The sequence below is a fragment of the Bombus bifarius genome, unplaced genomic scaffold (assembly GCF_011952205.1).
Source record: "Bombus bifarius isolate JDL3187 unplaced genomic scaffold, Bbif_JDL3187 scf7180000010252, whole genome shotgun sequence".
In the NCBI taxonomy this organism is placed as follows: Eukaryota; Metazoa; Arthropoda; class Insecta; order Hymenoptera; family Apidae; genus Bombus; species Bombus bifarius.
In genome coordinates, this window is record NW_022885576.1 from 1,607,097 (window position 1) to 1,628,488 (window position 21,392).

The 21,392-nt window shown below is 38.5% G+C and overlaps 1 protein-coding gene and 1 long non-coding RNA gene across 5 annotated transcripts in view; one reads left to right on the forward strand and one right to left on the reverse strand.

Annotated features, from left to right (window-relative positions):
- LOC117216199 overlaps positions 1–15,145 on the reverse strand; it is a 171,744-nt gene extending 156,599 nt beyond the window's left edge. The window contains exons 1-2 of one of the 4 annotated variants that reach the window (XM_033462761.1): positions 14,801–15,115; positions 3,897–4,295 (exon numbers count right to left, since the gene is read on the reverse strand). In XM_033462761.1, coding sequence (XP_033318652.1) covers positions 3,897–4,059 — 163 coding nt within the window. In that variant the 5' untranslated portion in view covers positions 4,060–4,295; positions 14,801–15,115. Of the gene's footprint in view, positions 1–3,896; positions 4,313–14,286 lie in introns of those variants that run through there. The other 3 variants (XM_033462759.1, XM_033462762.1, XM_033462760.1) reach the window with 3 other exon arrangements.
- Positions 1–21,392, forward strand: part of LOC117216207 — a 114,136-nt gene that overhangs the window by 75,890 nt on the left and 16,854 nt on the right. The window lies entirely within an intron of this gene.

Sequence of the window (21,392 nt, forward strand, 5' to 3'; positions counted from 1 at the left end):
CCTAATTATACTTTAAAATTACCTAATTACACGCAGCCACTTTACACGCATTTCATTTGGAACACGTTTGAAAACCGTTCTTGCCACGTTATTAGCCAATTCGATCGAAGAAGCTTAACTGTAGAAACACGTTGATTATTTGCACCACGATCAACGGCTTATTCTCTTGTCTCTGGCTGTTCTATAACTACCTCCGCCTCCAGCAACGGAGCAACTACAATCGACGACCGGCACACCGGCGCTGACGGTCGTAAACCCAGCGGATGCCAACTATAAAATAATACGAACGCCGACCGGACCTTAAGGTAGTTAGCTGTGTTTAGTGGCCATTAATTTTCCAACGCCGGTATTCGCGGGATATTATTGTATCAGTGTATCACTGACTGCCAGAGTCGCCAACTTCCTTCATCGGTGATGCTCCTGTACTTAGGCTCGACTAACCGAGGCTAGGTTACCGATCGATCTCTCTTCTAAGCGATCGATCGAAGGTTACTTTGTAAATCACGAGTAGAATACACGATACGTATGTGATTTGAATCGAAGGAAGAAATGACAGAGTTGTGCGCACTTTGGCTAACCTGATACCGTTTGCCATAAGAGAGTATTGACTTTTTTCTCTACCGAATGATTCGAAAACAACATGCAGAAAGAACTTCGTTTAACATTGTAGTTGCTTATGGAGGTATTTAAACACTCGTAGAAAGCGTGTAGAATGTGAAATTTTCCTGACATTTCGAATTCTTGGAAATGTAGGATTTCAAAATTTCCCTATTTAACATTTTTGGGAGAAATCCATATTTTTTCAGATGTATCGATATTTGAATATATTTTGTGGAAATGCGAAATTAAGATCTGTTTTTTTCAATAAACGCAGTAACAATATAACATAATACGTTCAAATTTGCAGAAGGAAACAAATAGACGTAATTTTCAAAATAGGATCTAACGTACTTATGTAGACATGTATTTATGTATATCCGTATCCTAATAGGCTGGAGAAAAATGATAATTATTCGTTGAGAATATTTTTGTCTATAGCGGATGCGTTGTTATTATGAAAGAAAGTTGCAAATTAAGAAATATCCTTGAAAAAACAGAGGATTTTAATAAAAGCATAATATAAATTGCCGTTCTTTCTCTCTGTAATATGCAAATTTCTTCGAAGTTTTCACATTCCCACGCGACGGTCGTTCATAATTTACGAGCCTTGCATTGCAGCAGCGGCCTCTGCTGAAATTGTAAAAACGAATTTAACATCGCGTTAATCTTCGCCTAGCTGTTCTCAAATCGTAGCGCACAAAGGAACACAGTAAAACAAATTCTGAAACATTGTCACTTTGCAAACAAACTTTCGATTATTTTCACATTTTTCTCTGTATTAACATTTTGTGGTTTGAATCATAATCGACACTTTATTCCAAATGATCTATACCCGAAAGCTATTCATAATTTGTGAATTAAATTTTTTAGTATAAGATAAAAAATATCGAATAAAATATTAAATCTAGCGTAAGGTAGAATCGCGAAAAATTGGAATTGATTTTCTCGAAATTTTACACGATCGAATATAAAAGTTCTGTGAAATTTCCAATCGACGATGAGAAACAAAATTTATTTATTCGATCAACGAATATAATACTATCGTAGATTTCACACAAATTGTTCGGATCTACGAATGAACGAAGTTTCAAAGGTGGCTGAATTATCCGGGTTACCTGTGTTCCCTCGTTAGTCCGACATGCTTAACACGTGCGTTAGATGATGATACGGCAAGCAGACCGCCGCAATTACGGCGGCATATACGCACACATAAACACATACGCACATATACATACACACCCTGTATTACAACGCACAGCTTACTGGCCGAACGCGCGAGAATCGGTCACGAGTGCACACGCGCGCCGATCCACGCGACACGCTCGAGCGGGGAATGAGAAAAAGGGGCAGAGAGATCATTAATGTAATTAATTATTAAGCTGATGGCAACAGAGGAATGGTTGAGTCCAGCGCGCACACACCAATACCATATTACGAGCCCACATATTATATGAAAAAATAAAGTAAAAAAGATAAAGAGCACGAGACAAATAAATAATTGTAGATCCAGTTAAATAAAGTTGTCTTTGATATAATCAATATTTATCGATTATTAACAGAATTTTACGTGTAGAGTATGTTTAAAGGGCACAAAATTGCAATCGTCTCGAGATGTACTCTTTAAACATTTGTGAAAAAAAAAATAAAGAAAAAATAGTTATTGTTACGAGATCAGCGGATTTATTAAGAGACCACGATTAATGGCATTACTGATACATTATTAATGATTACACACACAAGGAGGATCGATCGGCGATCGATCGCAGAGCGTAACGATTATTCGTGCCGTTAGTCAGCGGCCAGGCTCTTGATTAAATGTGTTATACATCGATATCGAGAGAGCTCGAGCTTGGAACAGTTAGGTATAAGTTAGGCGGAACACGTTTTGAGCCGGTGCCGCGCTGCTTGACTTTCCGCTTTCGCGTCGTGACAGGTGGTTTCGTCCTCTTACTTCCACTTATTAGTCATATTAATTATAATCTTCGTATACCAAGCCAATAATATTAATTATCGCCAAGTATATAATCTTTTATTTCATAATTTCATATATCTCGAAATTTTTCAGAAATTTGTATAATTAAATACGGCAAAGTAATAACAGCTCGTATAATCTTGGTCTAACGTCCCCATCGTTTTTGCTATCTTTAATATGTAATCTGTCTAGCTCATCATGGCAAAATGCTATCTAATATCGTTTGATGTAATTGATCGACAATTTTATCTGGAGAAATTAATTCACTATATTTTCTAATAAATTCTTAAATATAGTAAACTGTACTTAAATATAGTAAACTGTAATGTCATTTAGTATAGTTAATATTATTTTTATTGTTTTTATTATTCTTATTATTCTTGGAATTTTTAATAAAGTTTTCCAATGTTAAACCAGGTAATATATCTTAGAAACAAAAATGTCTGAACTGTAGCATGCCATACGCTCGATCTGATAAAACGAAAGTATTTTGTGATGGAACAAAGTTAATCTGATCAGACACGGGTTTTGCATTCTTAACATCCTTCCAGGACACTGACGATTTTAGCGAAGGCGTGTGTTTCTTAGAAATACCTGACGAACTCGAGATCATCTGTGCAAACTAGCGGCTCGGCAGAAACAATTTTCATAATCTAAGATCGCTCTAGGACCTGGTTGTATTTTGTCTGAAACGCAACAGCACGTGTCCTCGTTGCAATCGTTCTCGTAATCTCGCATTTTCTACTTCTCGAGGTCATCTGTGCGAATTAAGTGTTATACTCGATTTCTGCCTTGACCTTTTCTAACTCGTGGCTAACTATTTTTAGAAAATGATAAATTCCAGTAAAATTCAATAGATGGCAAGTACGTGCAACGAAAATTTAAAATTTCGCCAATGCATTATTAGAAAGCTAGATGCCAAGTTACTAAAAATTCTAATCTTAACGTACTCCAGCGATCTTGAAAATATTTTTATTTTCATATCCTCTTAAAGTAGTAATACAAATCATACTTCTCTTTTTGCCATGTACATTTTTGTTTCCAATATTGTATATGAATATCTAATGTTCTTTTTTAAACGTCAACAAACTGCACTTCTTTTTACCATATATGTTTCTATGATAAGAAAAATAAGAAAAACGAAAAGAACAAGTAAAAACCGTCCAAACATGAACATAAAATTTATCTTCGTCTGATGAATTAGTTGTCAACGACGGATAAAATGTACGACGAAAGTCAAGCAACGTTAAACCAACTCGTCTCGCGTCTGCACTACCGTCTCGCTGGCTATTCCTTTCCATATGGTGTGATTGCCTGGACTCACCGATCCTTTTGACGTGGACGTCTCGATTGAAGGAGACGCTTTTCTCAGTGGGCTTCCATCCGGAGACGGAAGCCCCGGTCGAATCGTGTTGTAGAAAATCGGTGGTAGGAGGGTCGCAGGTTCCTCCATCTCTTAAAAAGTCCGAGCGCTGAACCTCCAGCATCTTCCCGGCTTTTCGATCCCAATCGTAACACGCAGAGCCGGATACCAATCAGTTTCTCTCTTATCTTTTCCCTTTTTCTTTCTGTATCTTTTCTTTCTTTCTTTCTTTCTCTCTTACCTCGCAACCCCCGCACCCAAGTGTGCCTTAACACCCCGGCCTCTAAATGTTTGCACCCTTTCTTTCTTTTCTATATTCTCTATCTCCCCTCTCCTTCCCTCTTAGACCCGATCACCGACCTGTAAGCCAAGCAAAGCTGTGCTCTTAATATACATCTGCGAGATAGATAACCTCGTCGATTGAGATTTATGTTCTGTCTCTTATATATAGAATGCTACACATAACGTAACAGAGTTGGCTGAAATGCGAGTCTGTACGGAAAAATAGATGGAAAACGTAGAATAATATTTTGTTGTCCGAGACCTAACTTCGAAAGAATTGGTCTCAAACTATTAAAACAATTAAAAACAAATTCCTTTGAAAGCTAAATCATGGAAAAGAAAACTTTATTCTAATTTCATAATTTATTTTTTCATGTAGTATCAACACATAGGCGTTGGTACGACGTTATGTGAAACATCCTATACGTGCACGCGCATGAAAAAGACACTTTCGTTTCTTTTTCTCGTCGAAGTCTCGAGGACGTTTCTCTGTCTTTTTGTGTCTTTGGCGGGAAGCTTGTAAAGCCAGTACGTATACTACCGCCCACAAGTATCGGCACACTGATTGATTTCTACTAATCGGTAGTGAAGAAATTAACGATGAATTAGCAATTAGAAGCGATGCTTACTATCTTCTTATGGAATCACAAGACTGTAAATTCAAACCAACTACTAGAAAACGTGGCGATATTATATTTTGTCATATGAACATCGGAAATCGTTCAATCGAAATAAAAGGCTCTTATTAATTTGATTTATAATTCAAACATCAAAAAATCTGTCAAAACAGAAAATACTTATAAAATTTGATAATATTTCTCTTCCTTCTTTGAAGAAAATCTTGCCAAAAGTAAGCAAATGTACGGATACTTTTGAGCGGTAGTGTATACACGGGTTCTTTTATGTACACGAGAACGCGAGCTCACGTGCACGCGTGTACGGCCGTGCAAGCCGCGAGCGTGTGTGTTGGTCTATTTGCGGTCGTCCTTATTGCGGTTAGAGAAATCGCTTCTATCGGCGATTTAGAGGCAAACCGGAGGATAGTGCCGGTTGCGGTCGTAAGTAAAAGTAGCCTGCGCTCGCATTGTTAGGGCTTCCTTTCACATTTTGCCCGGAGATCGATGCGGGGACACCGATACCACGTATTTAAATGTACGACGCAAGAACTGTCGAATTGGTGTTCCGCAGAGGCGATCGATGTCGAGTAGCGGTAATAAAGTTATTGCTTGCTCACTGGCGACAAAGGAGTATCCTGTTGTCTCGAGAGAAAACGATTATCTTTCGTGTTTTTTGCTTGAAACCAGGTTGAAGCAAACTAGAAGAAAGGTTTGTTAAGAACAGTTATTGTACCTTTTATCGATTTAATGGCCCGTCAACGAGCTTTCACAAGAAATAAATTTACATTTTACAACATCTTAACATGTACAATTTCTGTTCGAAGTATTTCGCTTCTCGAAAACAAAATATTCAACGTACTCTACATAGTTTCTACGAGTGTATTTGTAATTATAGTATGTTACGGAAAGATATCCAATGAAATGATAAAGTTTTGAACTTCACGACAAAAGTTTCTCGCATCAAAATTTTCTTCTTTTAAAACGTACGGTTATTTACCCTTAAAAAGTATTGTACGAATTACCCTGAATTTTGTTTTAACATTCGATATATTTCTATATCACCGCCAAAAGCTACGAACAAATTATGAAATCCTCTTTACAAAGACTACTGTTTAACGACGAATACTTTCTTTTAATTATAATTATAATCCACGTCTTTTCTTTTTATTATAAAGCATATTTACCATATAATGTTTTTTATCCTTCGACAATCCTTCTTAGTTTATCCTTAAAAATCTAAATCGCGTATCCACTTGCAACTCACGAGTCCACGAGTAAAGTATATATTAGAAAACTAAAAAATAGCACTGTGGAACCCATTGTTTGATCACCAGTTGAATCGATTTTTCTGCAATTGCGACAGACACGACCTACGACGAGACTGTTTTTCGGACGAATGCGCGGCGAGAACGCGTTGCTCGCGTTGGCGCATGCGCCGGTGCATCGGCGATGATCGCGATGAACGCGACGAGCGATAATGGTCTCCATTGTCGTCATGCAATCCGATGAGACACTCGAGATACGCGCAAACGGACTATTGACAGTTGCGAGGATGACGATGACGGTGCGCAATAATGACAATGAGTTCGTGATCCTGGGATAAGCTACTATGTATTTTCTTATTTTACCCCATCTTTCGCAAAGCGTCATGCAAAGCTATAATCTTGGGCTCCGAGCATGACGTTATTATATTTTCTTATCGATCGTGTAATCGAAACGTACCCTTTAGTACGTACTTTGTTGGATGATCCAGTTTTCACTACGCTACTTCAATCTTTCAAGTATCATCGTAAAAGGAAGAATGAAACGACTTTGAACGTCCAGCGAAAGGAATTTTGCATTTTCTTTGGCATGAAAAGAAATAGTTTTATGAAACTTCGGTGTATAGAACGGCATACAGAAATATTATTAGGAACAATTATGGCTTTCTAGAAAAACTATCTTTACGGTTATATCTGCTTCGTTAGGTGAATAGCTCGTGTGATTGAAATTGGAAGATGGTTTTAACTCTACGAATTTTTATATTGAAATTTTCAAATGATCGTACAGTATTCTATATCAGTTTAAAATAACTATGAAAGATACTATAAAAATGAAGATAATATACGATTCGTTTATATACAAAATTATTCGCACGGTAGAGAATGAAAGTATAAGAAAAATGTATGAGATAATAAGAAAACACGTGTTTATATTAGATTTAAATTTTATTTTAATATTTCCCATGTGGATATCTATATGCAGAAAAAAATACGTTTCTGAAAATCCTGTGAATTTTCTCTTTCTAAATTAAATCTAATATCTTCAGCAATTTCTGAAGAATCGAAAGTCACACTGGTCGCTATTTAAAATTCCACGAATCCACGATTATATGTTAAGTGTTTGCCTATAAAATGACGGGAACACCTTACCTAGCTCAACAAAGGACGTATGAAAGCGCTTCCAAAAATACTAGTGATGTCTGACCGCAACTGTTCAATACTACTTAATCTTCTTGAACCGTTATTGTGGTTCAGTCGGCCAATAAAAAATAATCAGTACAATAATGAAATAGAAAAATTCAAGAATAGAAAAAACACGTCGACATAAGTTCTACAAATGAACTGATTTTTCTCCACATTAATCGTAACATAATAAGTGGATCGTTTCTAATAAACAAATTCCCTTCGGACAGAATCACGAGAAACGAATCAATATATCTCAATCTTTATGAATGTATTTCTTTACTATAATTTATACAGAATTCTGGAGAAGAACAAATGAATTGTTAAACGAATTCTCTGTGAAATTGTAAAATAATGACAAGTAAATGCGTCTTTTCCGCTTAATACAAACGCAAGAAATAAATCGGAGACAAAGAGATCCATTACACGAGAAAGGAAGAAGCATTTCCAAATGAATAAAAGATGAAATACTGTCAATTGAAAAAATTGTTTCGTATAATCACTTCTCTCGAAAAAATGAAATTACTATCAACGATCAATTACCAATTATCAAGTAGTAAAACACAGTATCGCATCGCAGTCGATCAGTTCCTTTTACGGAATCACCTTCACTTTCTAAAGGTAACGACGCGGGGCCCCCGCGATTTCAGATTCAGCGTACGTTCACGCGTATCCGCGCGGGATCTCGGTCGCCTTTCGAGCTTGCAAGGGTGACCTCGTCCACGCTTCATCTCCCAAGGCCATCTAATCGCGACGCGTTCGTGGTTCGAGCGTTCGTAACTAAAGATTGGACCCGACGACTTTATTAGGCCTGTTGCGGAAGGGACGCCGACTTCGAACGACACAATTCGCATGACAGTGTGATCATTGGATTAAGATACTAAGCCACAGCCACCATATTTGGCGAAGAAATCCTCGCGAGGGCGGTCCTATAAGAGCGACAGAAGAGCGTTGTCCTCGTCACCATAAGATTCAGACGTTTAGTCATCTCTTTTCTTTTCAATCCGTTCCTTTATTTTTTGAAGTCAAACACGACCGATTTGCAACTTCGTGTCAGACAAACGTCAACCTTTATCGTTTCTATTTTCTTTGTTCTCTTGATCGTTTAGATCCAGGGTTTTCGCATGTGTGCGAGTAGTATAAACATGATCGAAGGTGTAAAGAGTTGCAAAGAAGCTGGACAAATTTGGCGAGCATCCTGATGTCAGTCGGAGTTACGCTTTTTCTTTTCTAAACTCGTCGCGACTCGTACGAAATTTACTTTTTGGGGTACGATTTTTTCTGGCAGGTGACTCGGTATGCGATGATGTCACCGGTGGAAGCGATAAAAAGTGCGGTTCTAGCGAGAAACAGCGAGACGCGTATTTTCTCGAGGTGAGAATGACGCGCGAACGAACGTCAGCTTTGGCTGGGATTTTACTGTCTTTTGACGTTGTCGTATTGTGATGGTGATGCATCTTTATTTCGGCTACGTGTTAATGAAATATTGCAAATATTATAGATGGAAACAATAAACGTTTAGGGGAAGAGATATAAGAAACTCGAGTTAAATAGATCGAAACGTCTCGCAATGAGATTTGAAATAATGCGACTGACACACTGAATTCGTATTTTATTTCAAATGGCTACTAGCTGATTTCTTTCTTTTTTTTTTTTTTTTGTTGCACGTACTTTAGAGACCGAATAGAAGACCTCGAAAAGATTGTAAACATTGAATAAATTGCATCAGCCAGCTATCTTATTTCCTATGTTGTCACTCATTGATAATTTTTAATTCTCAATTCAACAGCTATTAATTCTCAAAAACACCTATCTGAGCTTTTCTTAAGAAACTCGCATTAAATTAAATTTAAATTAATTAAATTTAATGTGAAATTAATGTCTTTATATTCCCAAAAACGTGTATTGGATATTATAAAGATTATTTTCGATAAGAGCCTTCAACTTTAACGAAACTACGATATTTTTGAACACGAACAGTTTTAAACTGCGGAAACTTTTAGAATTACTTAATACAACTACAACATTTTACGATACGTCGGAAATATTCTAACCGACGCTCTCGCTCGTGAATTTTTAATAATAATCGCACGATCAGCCACGACCGATCGAAGGCGACAAATCCTTGAAACCCTGAGGTGTCTGGTACACGCGCGAAGTAATCAAGAAAACCGACGATAAAAGACACGTTAGCGGAATGTACGATATGATTCTCTAGCGTTCTACGTTCGCCACTTCGCTGCAATAAACAGTCACGTGTCTCCTGTAAATATTTAGCACCTTCCCGTGGCTGTTTTATTGTTCTCCCGCCGTGGCGGCTCGTCCATTCAATGAGTCAATGATAAAATCAAAGGATCGCGCCCGAAGCAAGGATCGCGCGTTACAACCGTTGGCTGGTTTTTTAATATCGTCGAGGGAACGACGAGGGAAGTGACGAGCACTATTCACTTCAGAGAGGATTCTTCTATATGGCGGCGATGGTTCGTTATCGGGGGAAATAAAAATAAAAATCGAACGAACAGTTATTACTAGCCGTTACTAGATCGTAGACACAGATTTATATTTTTATGAATAGAGCTGAAGAAATGGAACCTAAGCACAGATTTGTTTCACCCTCTAAATAATATAACGAGTACTTTACTTTGGTTATTTTTACGTATTTTTGCATACTGTGTGCGTCATATGAATTTTTATACGTATAAATTTCCTTTACCTTTTTCTTTGTTGTATATACAGTGACGGAGAAAAGGAAATCTAAAAACTAGGCGATACGAAAACCCACTGTAATTTTACAAAATGGAATTACATTTGATAGAAACGGTGGATAGATATAATATGTACTTTGGAATAGATGACTGTTATCAATATGGTAGAAAATATCTACTACAAAAGTTACCAATACTCCTACAGATAACCATCAATTTAAAAACTTTTCTATAGAAATAAGTATATGTTATAATATTCAAAGTAAAACGAATCGCGTTTTGCCTAGATAAGATGAGAACCATCTAATAGCGATAGATATAATACGAGATAATATTCACTTCGCGTTTCATCAACAATTTTGTGCAAGAAGGAAATATAAATACTTTTTGTGCCTCCAAATGCCTCTTTCGCTTACTCCAATAAATTATTACATATATAATGTTGTATAACAAATTTATCCTAATAATAAACAGTTACTTTATTCTAACAGGTACAAAATTTTTACTCCAAGATCGTACGATCGATATTTTTATTCCAACTCCTTCTATACTTTCAAAAAGATTGCATCAATCTTTCAATTCAAATCTTAATCAAAGTACTAATAAATCTTTCTATCACTGTCCATGTTGCAAATTTTAGTTTCAATTAACACGGGAATAATCCAATACCTAAATATCTCAATAGCTCTCATCCAGAATGAAGTTCGTGCAACAGCACATTTTACTTACGTCAATCATCAACTGACTCTTCTAATATCCCTTACGCATTAAAGAAATGAAAAACAAAAAAAGAAGACAAATAATAAAATGGACAAGAAAGAAGATAAGGAAGCCAGCCTCGATCCGCCCTAAATCCATCGCCTGGAAAGATGTCTCGCTCAATAGGTGGCGCGAATTCCGGCGTATGTTCCACTGGCACACTTCGACCGCGCCAAGGTCGTAAGGGGTTCGTGCCCCGAATATCGCGGATCCGCGTCGGTGCCTCGGCTTTTCCTCCTCTGCGTCGCGTCGCGTGCAACCAAACGGAAGAGAAAGAGATCAAAGGAAGAGCGTAAAAGAGATTCGAGAGCCGCGCGGTGGATTCGCGCGTCAAGACGAGGCGCGATCTTCATTCCGCGAGGCTCGCCGCGAGCGGACAAGCGAAACAAAAGAGCGAGCAGAAGAAAGGAAGAAAAGAGGGGAGAAGGATTGAGCCGTTCATAAGGGCTGGTGGCAGGGCCCTGGCGTCTATTTCTGGACTTAACGAGGGACGCGTCGAGGAGGATACTGAAACAGGACGAGACGAGGCCCTCGTAATTGTGTCAAACTCCACGTGGCCTTTTATTGCGCCTTCGCTTCTTCTCCGCGAAACTTTTAACCGCCGTACCCTCCGGACACGAGTTCAATCTCTCGCGCTGTATATTGGCACGCTTCTCGGAATTCTGTCGTTCGTTCGGCAGGTTATTCTGATATTTCTTTCCCCCTTTTCTTTGTTTTATCTTGGGAGAATCGATGGAAGTACGTCTCTTGGATCGTTTCGTTTTTGGGGGCAATAAATTTTGCATACTTTATGCGTATATTTTGGATACTTTATGCCTTCTCGGGAATAATAAGTTTAGAGAGAGAGAGGAATTTTTATGAGGTTGCCCGTGTAGGCAACTCGCTGTTAGAATTTAGTTTTGGAACTAAAGGAATGTATTGATGGTTTGCATACAATCGTTTTTTTTTTTTTTTTTTTTGTTGTAGACATTTAGAATTATAGAGGAAAATAAATGATTTGTGTGTATTCATGCTTTTCGGATGGACTATTTTGGTTAGTTTCATGTTGATTCTTTGAAGTCAGATTAACACGGATAATTAACGATTATTTTTTGCTGTAATTGCGTTTTAGAAACAAAAAATTAGTCAGTAAAGAGATTTGATTAATGTGGAGTCGACGTGAAATGCAAATTTAGTCCTTGTGTTGCAAAGGGGAAAGGACATGACCATAAAATATGACTGTATGATCTTCGGTTATTTAAATACATAAAACATTTTTGATAATTTTTTCCTAGAAAATCGTAAATCAAATTTATCATCATGTTCCGACGTTCGCGTCATGCGATTCTCTTCATTGGAGACTTCGTTCAAAACATCGATGATAATAAAAAGTCTTTTTAAATCATTTTATACGATTTTTATATCACTTATATCTGCGTTTTTATATCACTATATCAATTATATCTGCGTCACACGTTATTGACATAAAAGTTAAATTATAATCCTACATTTTACTTTTTTTTTAATTTTCTCCGTTAAATCCCGTTTAAACCTAGGTACTTGTTCCCAGTATCTTTTCAAAAAATACTTCTTTAGAAACCCACTTCGGAATTGATTAAAAATAAAAACACTTTCACACACGATTATGAATCTATTGTTACATAATCATCATGTTAGGTTTCGAAATACCACTTTCGATAGATTTCTACGAAACTCGATAAAATTCAACCTTTCGTTAGAAACCACCGAAAATAATGTCACTTCCTAATTTCGATGCCATCGGCACTTACATGTTCGTTGTATCACGTTTGAATCTCTAGTATCAAAATACTACTTTCTATCGATTTCTATAAACTCGACAAAATCCCTGATATAACCTTTGACCATTTGTCACTGTAATTTTTACTCGGTTAAACTGTAACAACTCCCTTGCTAACGCCTACGAGGAAACCAAACGTGGAAGAATCAATTCGCACGGAAAATCCAATACGGCGAAGGAATGAAATCGCGGGAAAAATCTTACGTAACAAAGGAATTAAATCGTATGAAAAATCCTACGTAGCAAAGGAATGAAATCGTATGAAAAATCCTACATAGCAAGGGAATTAAATCGCGCGAAAAACCCTACGCAGGAAAGAAGCGAGCAAACGGCGCACGTAGGATCAACACTCATCTTCATCGAGCTAAGCTAGGCGCGTCTGTGATTAAAGTGTCCGTTAACGCGAGTTAATTGATCTTTCAGTTAATGCGATACTGCCCTCTCATTGCATTTCTGGTTTCCCTATCGACGAGATCCCCGCTCGGCGAGAGTAAATCGCACGCGTTCCCGTCCCCGCAATCTACTCGCACGTCCGCTGAAAGTCGTTTCCCTTTCGATTAGCGTCTCGCCTTCCCGGTCGTTTGATGAACACGGATCAAACGAGCCGTTCATCCGAGCCTCGACGTTCTTTCACGATCAGGATAATTACGGTGATCTCGTTGCGAAGGTGAGTCGCGTCCGTCCGTTCGTTCGTTTCGAAATGAATGACACGAAAGATTGCGATTTGCGTGAAGCTCCGTTCAAATTTCACTGTTTGAGGGAGGGAAATGTGCTTTCTTCAACGCTTCGTTGATATCGATTCGGTCATAGGTCGTTAAAACAGTTTTCGCTTTTCAGCCGTGTTACTTAATTTCCTTTCATCTTTATCTGTATCGAAATTCGATTTTTATTTAGTCGTATATTTTACGCGTGTCCGATATTTTTAAACGTCGCTTGTGATTTTTACAGTACAGGATACGAATTAATACGAATCGTTAAACAAAACCGAACACAGTTAAGTGACGTAATTTTTAACTACACAGGCATCCATACTTTTATTACCACAGATTTCTATATGGTTAAAATACTTTATTATTTATTAGATCATTGCGTTGCAAGTGTTTCATTTAGCGCTCATACTGAAGTTTCTAAAATCCTCCACTAGACTGTGGTAATGAAATAAAAGTTCTCAAAGTGGAGTATTACGTAGCTAAGAATTAACCTAAACTGTCGTAAATCACCTACGATCCATCGATACCAACCAAGTTATACGTTACTCGATCGAACAAATATGTTATCGTCCAGTTAGCAACGTGTTTCACACGAATCACAATAAATTTGCACAAGTATATTGATTTCGCGACTAATTCACAGCTTGAATTTCCAAGGCTGTTTAACATCTGCAAACACGCGATCATCCATAGATATCAGGTTTTTATGTAACACCGAGCTACCGACATGCGTCGCGTCACTACACTTGCGAACAAACACACTGGTAGCTTTGATCGACACGATAACTGCGACATTGCCTTCCCTCAAAGCGGAGAATCTTGGTCAAAGACGAATCTCCTCTGTTACATGTCACGCAACATGCGTTGAGAATCGGAAGCGTGTCTCAGGATCGGAAGTTGATCGACCAGATCTCTCATTTCAAATGATTCAATCCTCGGTGATCAGGCAGAAGAGACTCGTCAAAGACTCGGACGTCTGTCCTCGAGAGCCTAATACGGCCTGGCATAAAGTATCGAACTTCAGAATTCAATTTACCTTCACTGGCACAGTAGCATTCCGATCGGTAATGCCTCTGGTATACTGTTTAAGGGTATCCCCCTTCGCGCACCAACGGTTCGTCCGCGCGCCAAACAGAACGGCAAGAAGACGAGCAAAAGAGGGGGAGGAGAGAACTGGAGCTCGTGGCCAGGTCGAACAAAACACTCTCACGTACAGCAACTGTCACTGCCACCGGGGCAGCCGGGTGTCTCGTCCCGTGGGACCGGCGAGACGAACACCTTGCGCCCGATCCTGATCCGATGCGACGTCGCGATGACGATTATCATCGATCATCGATCGGTTCGACTCGTTTCCCTCTCTTTCGTTTTATCTCGATACCTAGAGATCACACTGTGCCTACTGTATCACGGTATTCGAAACAGTCCGTCACTTGTCTCCTTCGAAGTCACTCTTAGGTATCAACTGCGGTCACACACAATAATAAAGAGATCCAAGGAAAGTCGAAGTTCGACGTCGACATACACGATGTAGAAACTTTCGTATACGATACCATGAATCGATGGTATCCACCTGACGGATTCGTTGGACTCGTTCCTCGGCTGAGTCGTTCGGGTGTCACTCGGACGATTCGTTCGCACCGACTACGCGGTCGTTAGGTAATCCCGGGCCTGAAAGCACTGCTTGCTACCACTCCGGCACGCACCGTTCTCCGCCGAGCGTCGAAGAACTAATAAAAGCTGGGACCCAGGTTGAAACTGCGTAGGCCGCTTACTACTCCTTCCACCGCGGCTTCGTCCTATCCCACCGACGTACCGGACCGGGCCCCGAGACAGAGACAGGCAGGAGAGAAGGCACCAACGGACGAACGGACGGACGTACGGACAGACGAACGCGCCACGGATGCACGGACGGACGGATGGACGAATGGACGAACGGACTGTAAGAAGCAACGGACATGCGGACTTTAACAGGTATACATACGTCGCGGAGCAACCTGGTAGGTTACCGGCCGGCGCTGATGCTGCTATTACTGCTCGCTGCTCCTGCTGCACGTTGTTGCTTGCTTCTGCGGCTGGTGAACGTCACTCGGTCAAGGTCCCCCACCAAAAACCTGCACAACACCGGGGCATCTCCGTTCTCGGGCTTCGCTACAAGAGAACGTTCGTCCGTGTTTGTCTCTCTGACTCTTCGATTCTCTCTGGTTGGGCGTTCTCTGTTTGTTGATTTGGTCCATGGACAAACGCTATACTTGGCGCGGATCTTGGACATCTTCTCGTTGCGAGGGTGGTAGCGATCGTTCCTCCAACTCGATTCTTCGTTGCACTCATCGTTGGTGAGTTGGCGGGCAAATAAGAGCTATGGAGGATGACTGGATCGGTGGCTGATGCGCTTGCAAATGGTCGATTATAGAACGTTGTTCGGTAGCGATTGAGACATCGCGGTAGGCGAATCGATTCGCTGCGAATGGAGAATGGTACGAAGAATGGTGATTTAGAAAGTAGAGCTTTCGTGGAATAATTTTAATCGTCGTTCTTATCGAAACGTTGAATTCTTATGGATGTTTCTAATTTTAAGCGTAAATGTAACGTTCTAAAAAGGTTTCGATAGACACTTGGATAAAAGATACTTTTTTCTTGCCCCAGTATGTGAAACACTTTTGCTTGAAACAATTTACGTTTTCCTAAAGCAAAAGCAAGATACGTATTTAATAACATTGGAAAATAATTCAATATTACTGGACTTGCCCAGTTTTTCTCACTATTACGAGCTAAACGGCTAATAGAATCGTATACTGTATAAAAGTAGCTACTCCACGCGCATCGCTCAAACTAACAAGTTATCAACGCTCTAAGCATCCATATTCCGCTTAAGAGGCTCTGAAATGGGAGCATTATTCACAGCAATGGCTCCTTAACAGTCCAATGGAAGACGAACTAACGTGTACACGGATACCCTGCACTATAGAACATAAGTAAGCAGACGAAACTATGCAGAGCTTTCAGGGTATCCTTCACAGTATGGTACTCAAGTACGTACAGTAGCTCATGAAAGTATTCGGACTCTTTAAAAATCTTTCGTGTATATATTATGTAAAACATTTTGAAACCTCGGCAGCATTGTAGCGAGATACGCTTATCGTGATTACATTGAAACGCATCTGAAAATGTATATAGAATTTATAAGATTTAATTTATAAGAATTATAAGTATTGGAAGTAATATATATTTATTAGAACTTACGAGATATTTTTTGGTGATCGTAAAGACCAGCACAGTATTTGAACAACCAATTATTCTCTATATTAGCAAACCACAATATTTACTGACATCATTTCTGGTATTACTGCATGTTTATGGCTATTATTTATACTGCATACATACTAATTTTTCACTGTGAGTATATTTCCAATATATCTTGCAATCTCTATATACATTCTCGGAGTTGATTTTCAATTGTACCATCATAATCACGATAATCGTGTCTCGTCACAGTGCTAATGAAATTTCAAGTTTGTTTTGTTTAACGGACCTAATACATGTATCGTGAAAAATATTTTGTGACAAGCGTTTGAATACTTTGTAAGCCACGGTACACCGGAAAGCACGTTATCGTTGCTAATACACCGGTTACAAACCATCGAAACGCTTCTCGACGTACTTATTCAAAAATCCTCCGATCCCTCGATATCGTTTGCCAAGTGATTTGTTATAAATTTCAACGATTAAGGGACGGCCTTATCCCTTGATCCGCGTCAAACTCTACGTGTCGTCTTAATAAATACGGTCGTGAACACGAAAGTAAGCATAAGAACTGGCAAACAGGCAACGGAGCAAAGAGATGGGGAGGCGAGTCGCGAGAAGAGAAGAAAATTGTGTGCATCGCTAAGTATCAAGGGTGTGCAGCCGACAGAGAACAGACAGAGTACAATTACAGGTGATTGAGGATCGGTCTTGTTACTATTTTGCTTGATTTCTGCGAGTAGTTAGCCGTGGATCCGTCCGCGGGCCAATCACAATGTCGAGCTGTTAGCGAGCCGAGAGTATTATGATTGGCGTAATCATCGCATGGGCGAATCAACGCCGACCAGGTATATAAATAATCGAGCTTTAAAGTCGATCCGCTATGTTACGTAGGGTCTACTTGATGAAGAATCAAATGCTGTGATAGCGATGGAATTCAGTATATTGCAAGTAGGTTGAATCCAATTCTAAAGTTTCTGGCGCCTTACGAGTACTTCGAATTAAATGTCATACCTTTATGTAAATTCGAAACTTCGAGATTCGATATTCGAGAGATATTCGAGAGATTCGGTAGAGATTTTATAAGTATTAGCTCGTTTCATAAGCTTTATTCTCTTTTTATCAATTAGCTTCGATAAAGTACTATTTTTATCATAGAAGATACAATTATTTATTAGAATCAAATAAAAAGGAATTTTAAATCCGTAAAATTACTGTTAGGTGAGCTTCAATGTAACTGAAGCTTCTAAACAGTTATATGTAGTTTACGCGGATTTCCTAAATAGAAAGTCAGCCAAGCACTAAACATGCCCAAGGGTACTTAACTTCGCCACTAGAACCAGTCTTTCCTGTATGATAGTGCCCTTTTACTGATGTAATTAGAATGTTCCAGAAAGTAAATATTTCGACTGATCATCATGTTGCTTTGATATTTTGATTTCAGCTATCAATAACTTTAAATATCAAAGATTTTCTATAGTAAAAGTTTTGTATATTGAAGAAGTAATTAAATTACATCGATATCTTATTCTCTTTAAACATACACATAAGTATTATTATATCATTAAATTAGAATATAAAAAAGAATATTTACAGTTTCCTGCGTTTTACTTACTATAAGCGAAACTTCTTATTTGAAGTTACTCGAGATGACAAATATAACAATTTTGAAAAATACAAATTAATTTTCGTAGTTGAATCGTAACTATGCGATAGTTTGAGTTGTTGCATAATTTTGGAATGCTTCGCTTCTATTCGTAACACCTCTATCTACAGTGATCAAATCGCAGAATTTACGATAGCGAGGAACAATCTTCCTATCCACTTCCACTTCGAATGCGTCGACCTTGAACTTACCACAATATTTCCAGCGCTAATGAAGAGTCAGACTTTTAGTGATCTCACAGTGGACAGACGTCTCTAATTGATCCCGGCAGCTAGCAACTCCGGAACGAGCAAACCATGTTTAGTACTGAGAACTTATTTTCACTTTCTACGGTGCGGTGGCTAAGTAGAACATACAGGGATGCATGTGATTGTATGTGTTTGTTGCCGCTGTTTTGGACGATCTAGGCATAGCTTCGTCGATTAAAAATGAGGTTTCTCGAAGAGTTTAGGGTTGAAAAATGAGTGAGTGAGTGAGTGAGTGACAGAGAGAGAAAGAGAGAGAGAGAGAGGAGGAGGACTCATGATCTGGATTCTGGATCTTTTAGTCAGTCTACTAAAAGTTTACTATAACAAACGCATATTCATTCTTTTAAATTTGTAAAATTCACCACAATCTATGACAATCTATGTATGTGACGAACGTGAATATACTCAATGATTCGTAAACTATACATGTACAACCTATCGTACAATAATATACAGCACAATCTATGACAATCTATGTATGTGATGAACGTGAATACACTCAGTGATTTGTAAACTATACATGTACAACCTACCGTACAATAATATTCAGCACAATCTATGATAATCTATGTATGTGATGAATGTGAATACACATATAACTATGAAAAATGGTGCCACTTTGGTCTTTCTTATTCTTTAGAGGTATCTGATAAATCTATGATCAAGCTGCTGGCATAATTTTTCAATCACTTTTGATACTTTATGCTGTGCAAACTGATTTCTTCTCTTTCTGTTAGGATACCTGTGTCTTCATAAATTTTCCAATTCGGAATATATTAGTCTACGTCCAGTATGGCTCTTTGCTTCTCGTCTTCACATCTGTCTATCACTTTCACGTTGATGCAACGTATCCATGCAAATTTTGTGCGAATATGGTTTTTAAATCTTTGTTTTGTCATCTTCCTATTTTTACGTCGGTACGCACAATATTCACACACGTTTTGTTCAACTATTGTTTTTAATTTTTGATTTTGCCATCTTTCTGTTCTTTCCACGTTGATCTGTTTTATTCGTAAGAGTGTTGTTTAAATACTCTTACCACAGAACAGTGAGAGCCAATGCTCAGCCTTCTCCCAAGAGTGATAAGAATCACTCGCATATGCACATTGGAAACTTAACTTTTTCTCGGTGAAGCAGTAAGTCGGGTACCTTGTGACATAATCATGCGGCAGGCTCGGTGGGTGTTCTATGTACGATTGTCTCGATGCCACGTTGCGTCAGTTCAATGCGTCCGTATGACAGATGTGACAGATCTATAAGGTAACCTGCCGTCGAACAGTTTACTTTACGACTTCGTCGGCCGCATATGACTAATTACCAGCGCACGAGCCGGCAAATTAAACGGTTCACCTTTTTGTCGCCGCGCTGCGAGAACGTGACTGCTGCAACGAACACTCGTCGACCGCTTGAAAGTGACTCGCGAATTGTTACGTAGCAGCATTTGCGTAGATCAAAACTGACCTAAATTGTGTTTGTTGTTTTGTTGCTCGGCACTCGGTAGCTTGACGAAGTGTTAAGTACGTTTTTCAGTCTTGTTAGAGGCTTCTATTTCTTCTGTGTTTCATTTTAACGACTGGGTTTGTATGCGTTATACGTAGGTAAGTTTGAGTACTTTGTTTGGTCGACCTTGTCATTATTTTAAAAAAAATTAAAAAAAAAATTTGTATTCTATATTTTCGACTTCTTTTTTCGCGTAGAATCACCCCCTTTCCGCTTGTATCAATTTCAAGTAATCCTTATTTTGTTATAAGTACTATAGTGATTATGTGTACGAGGAAAATATTTGAAGTACCACGAATTAACATTAAAACTATCAGAGTCATTGGATTAATCGGTTCAAAGATTTCCATAGAAATTTTATGAATTTAATAACAGTGTACTTTTGTTCATTTAAACGACTTTTGTAAAATGTATGGGCTGCGTTATATATATTTTCATACGCCTCCCATTTCGATTTCTTTGAAATAAATTATAGATCGTAATCGTTCCAGTTCCAGTGTTAATAAGTGTTGCAATTAATGTGAATTTTTAATGTGACCGACTGAGTTTCACAAAGAACCAAACTAATCGATGAACTGCGAATGCAAGTCGTTTTCTTCCATTATCGTGTACTGTGCTACCTTACAAGCCTATATGCAAATTGCAATCTAATATTTTCATATCTGAAAGAACGCAATCTAATAATTTAAGCAAATATTGTATCAATAAATATCAACAGGTTTTGTAAAATGTTTTGTACAATAATCTCCTCGCGGAGGTTAAAACTGCGTTAATAAAAACAAATGACATTGACTTTTCTTTCCCCATTGCCTTATCCATATCAATCCTGCATCGACCTATTCGTCTCAATGAAGAACCTTATTGACGTTTCCTTCGACTCGATCAGAGAAAGTGTACGAGCAACGACATTCACAACTCTTCGGCTCATGCCATCGATAGCATTATCTTCGTGTTCCCTGGTCTCGTCGCTCGTTCGTTTTTAAACTAACGTGTATCTAACCTAACGACAAGATCAGTTTGTCCAAGGATTACGCGAATACCGACCTGTTAGGATGTTTATGTGCGAAAGAACGAGTAGAGCGTGCTTCAAAGACCAGGGTATTAAATCAGCTGATCCATAATCAACGGCTTGAATTGTTCGGGTATTTTATCGGATTAGTTAATGAAACAGACGGGTGTCATTCCCATTCAGCCGCGTAACGCGATGACTCTACTTATTTCACTGAAAAATTCAAGATTTATCGCGATGAAAACACGATCGAGCGTTTATACATTGTCGCGAAGCTGCGTAAATATTAGTGCTACTCGTGTTACTATTGTTGGTAGATAGACTGCAGATATTTATGCAAATTCGTATTATTAAGAAGATAATTAAAAAGATAGAATCTAGATAGATTATTGTTTCATTCGCTAAATATTATTGAATAATTTTATATAGTTCTGCATACTATGCATTTTTGCACTTTCAAATTCCACATAAATATATAA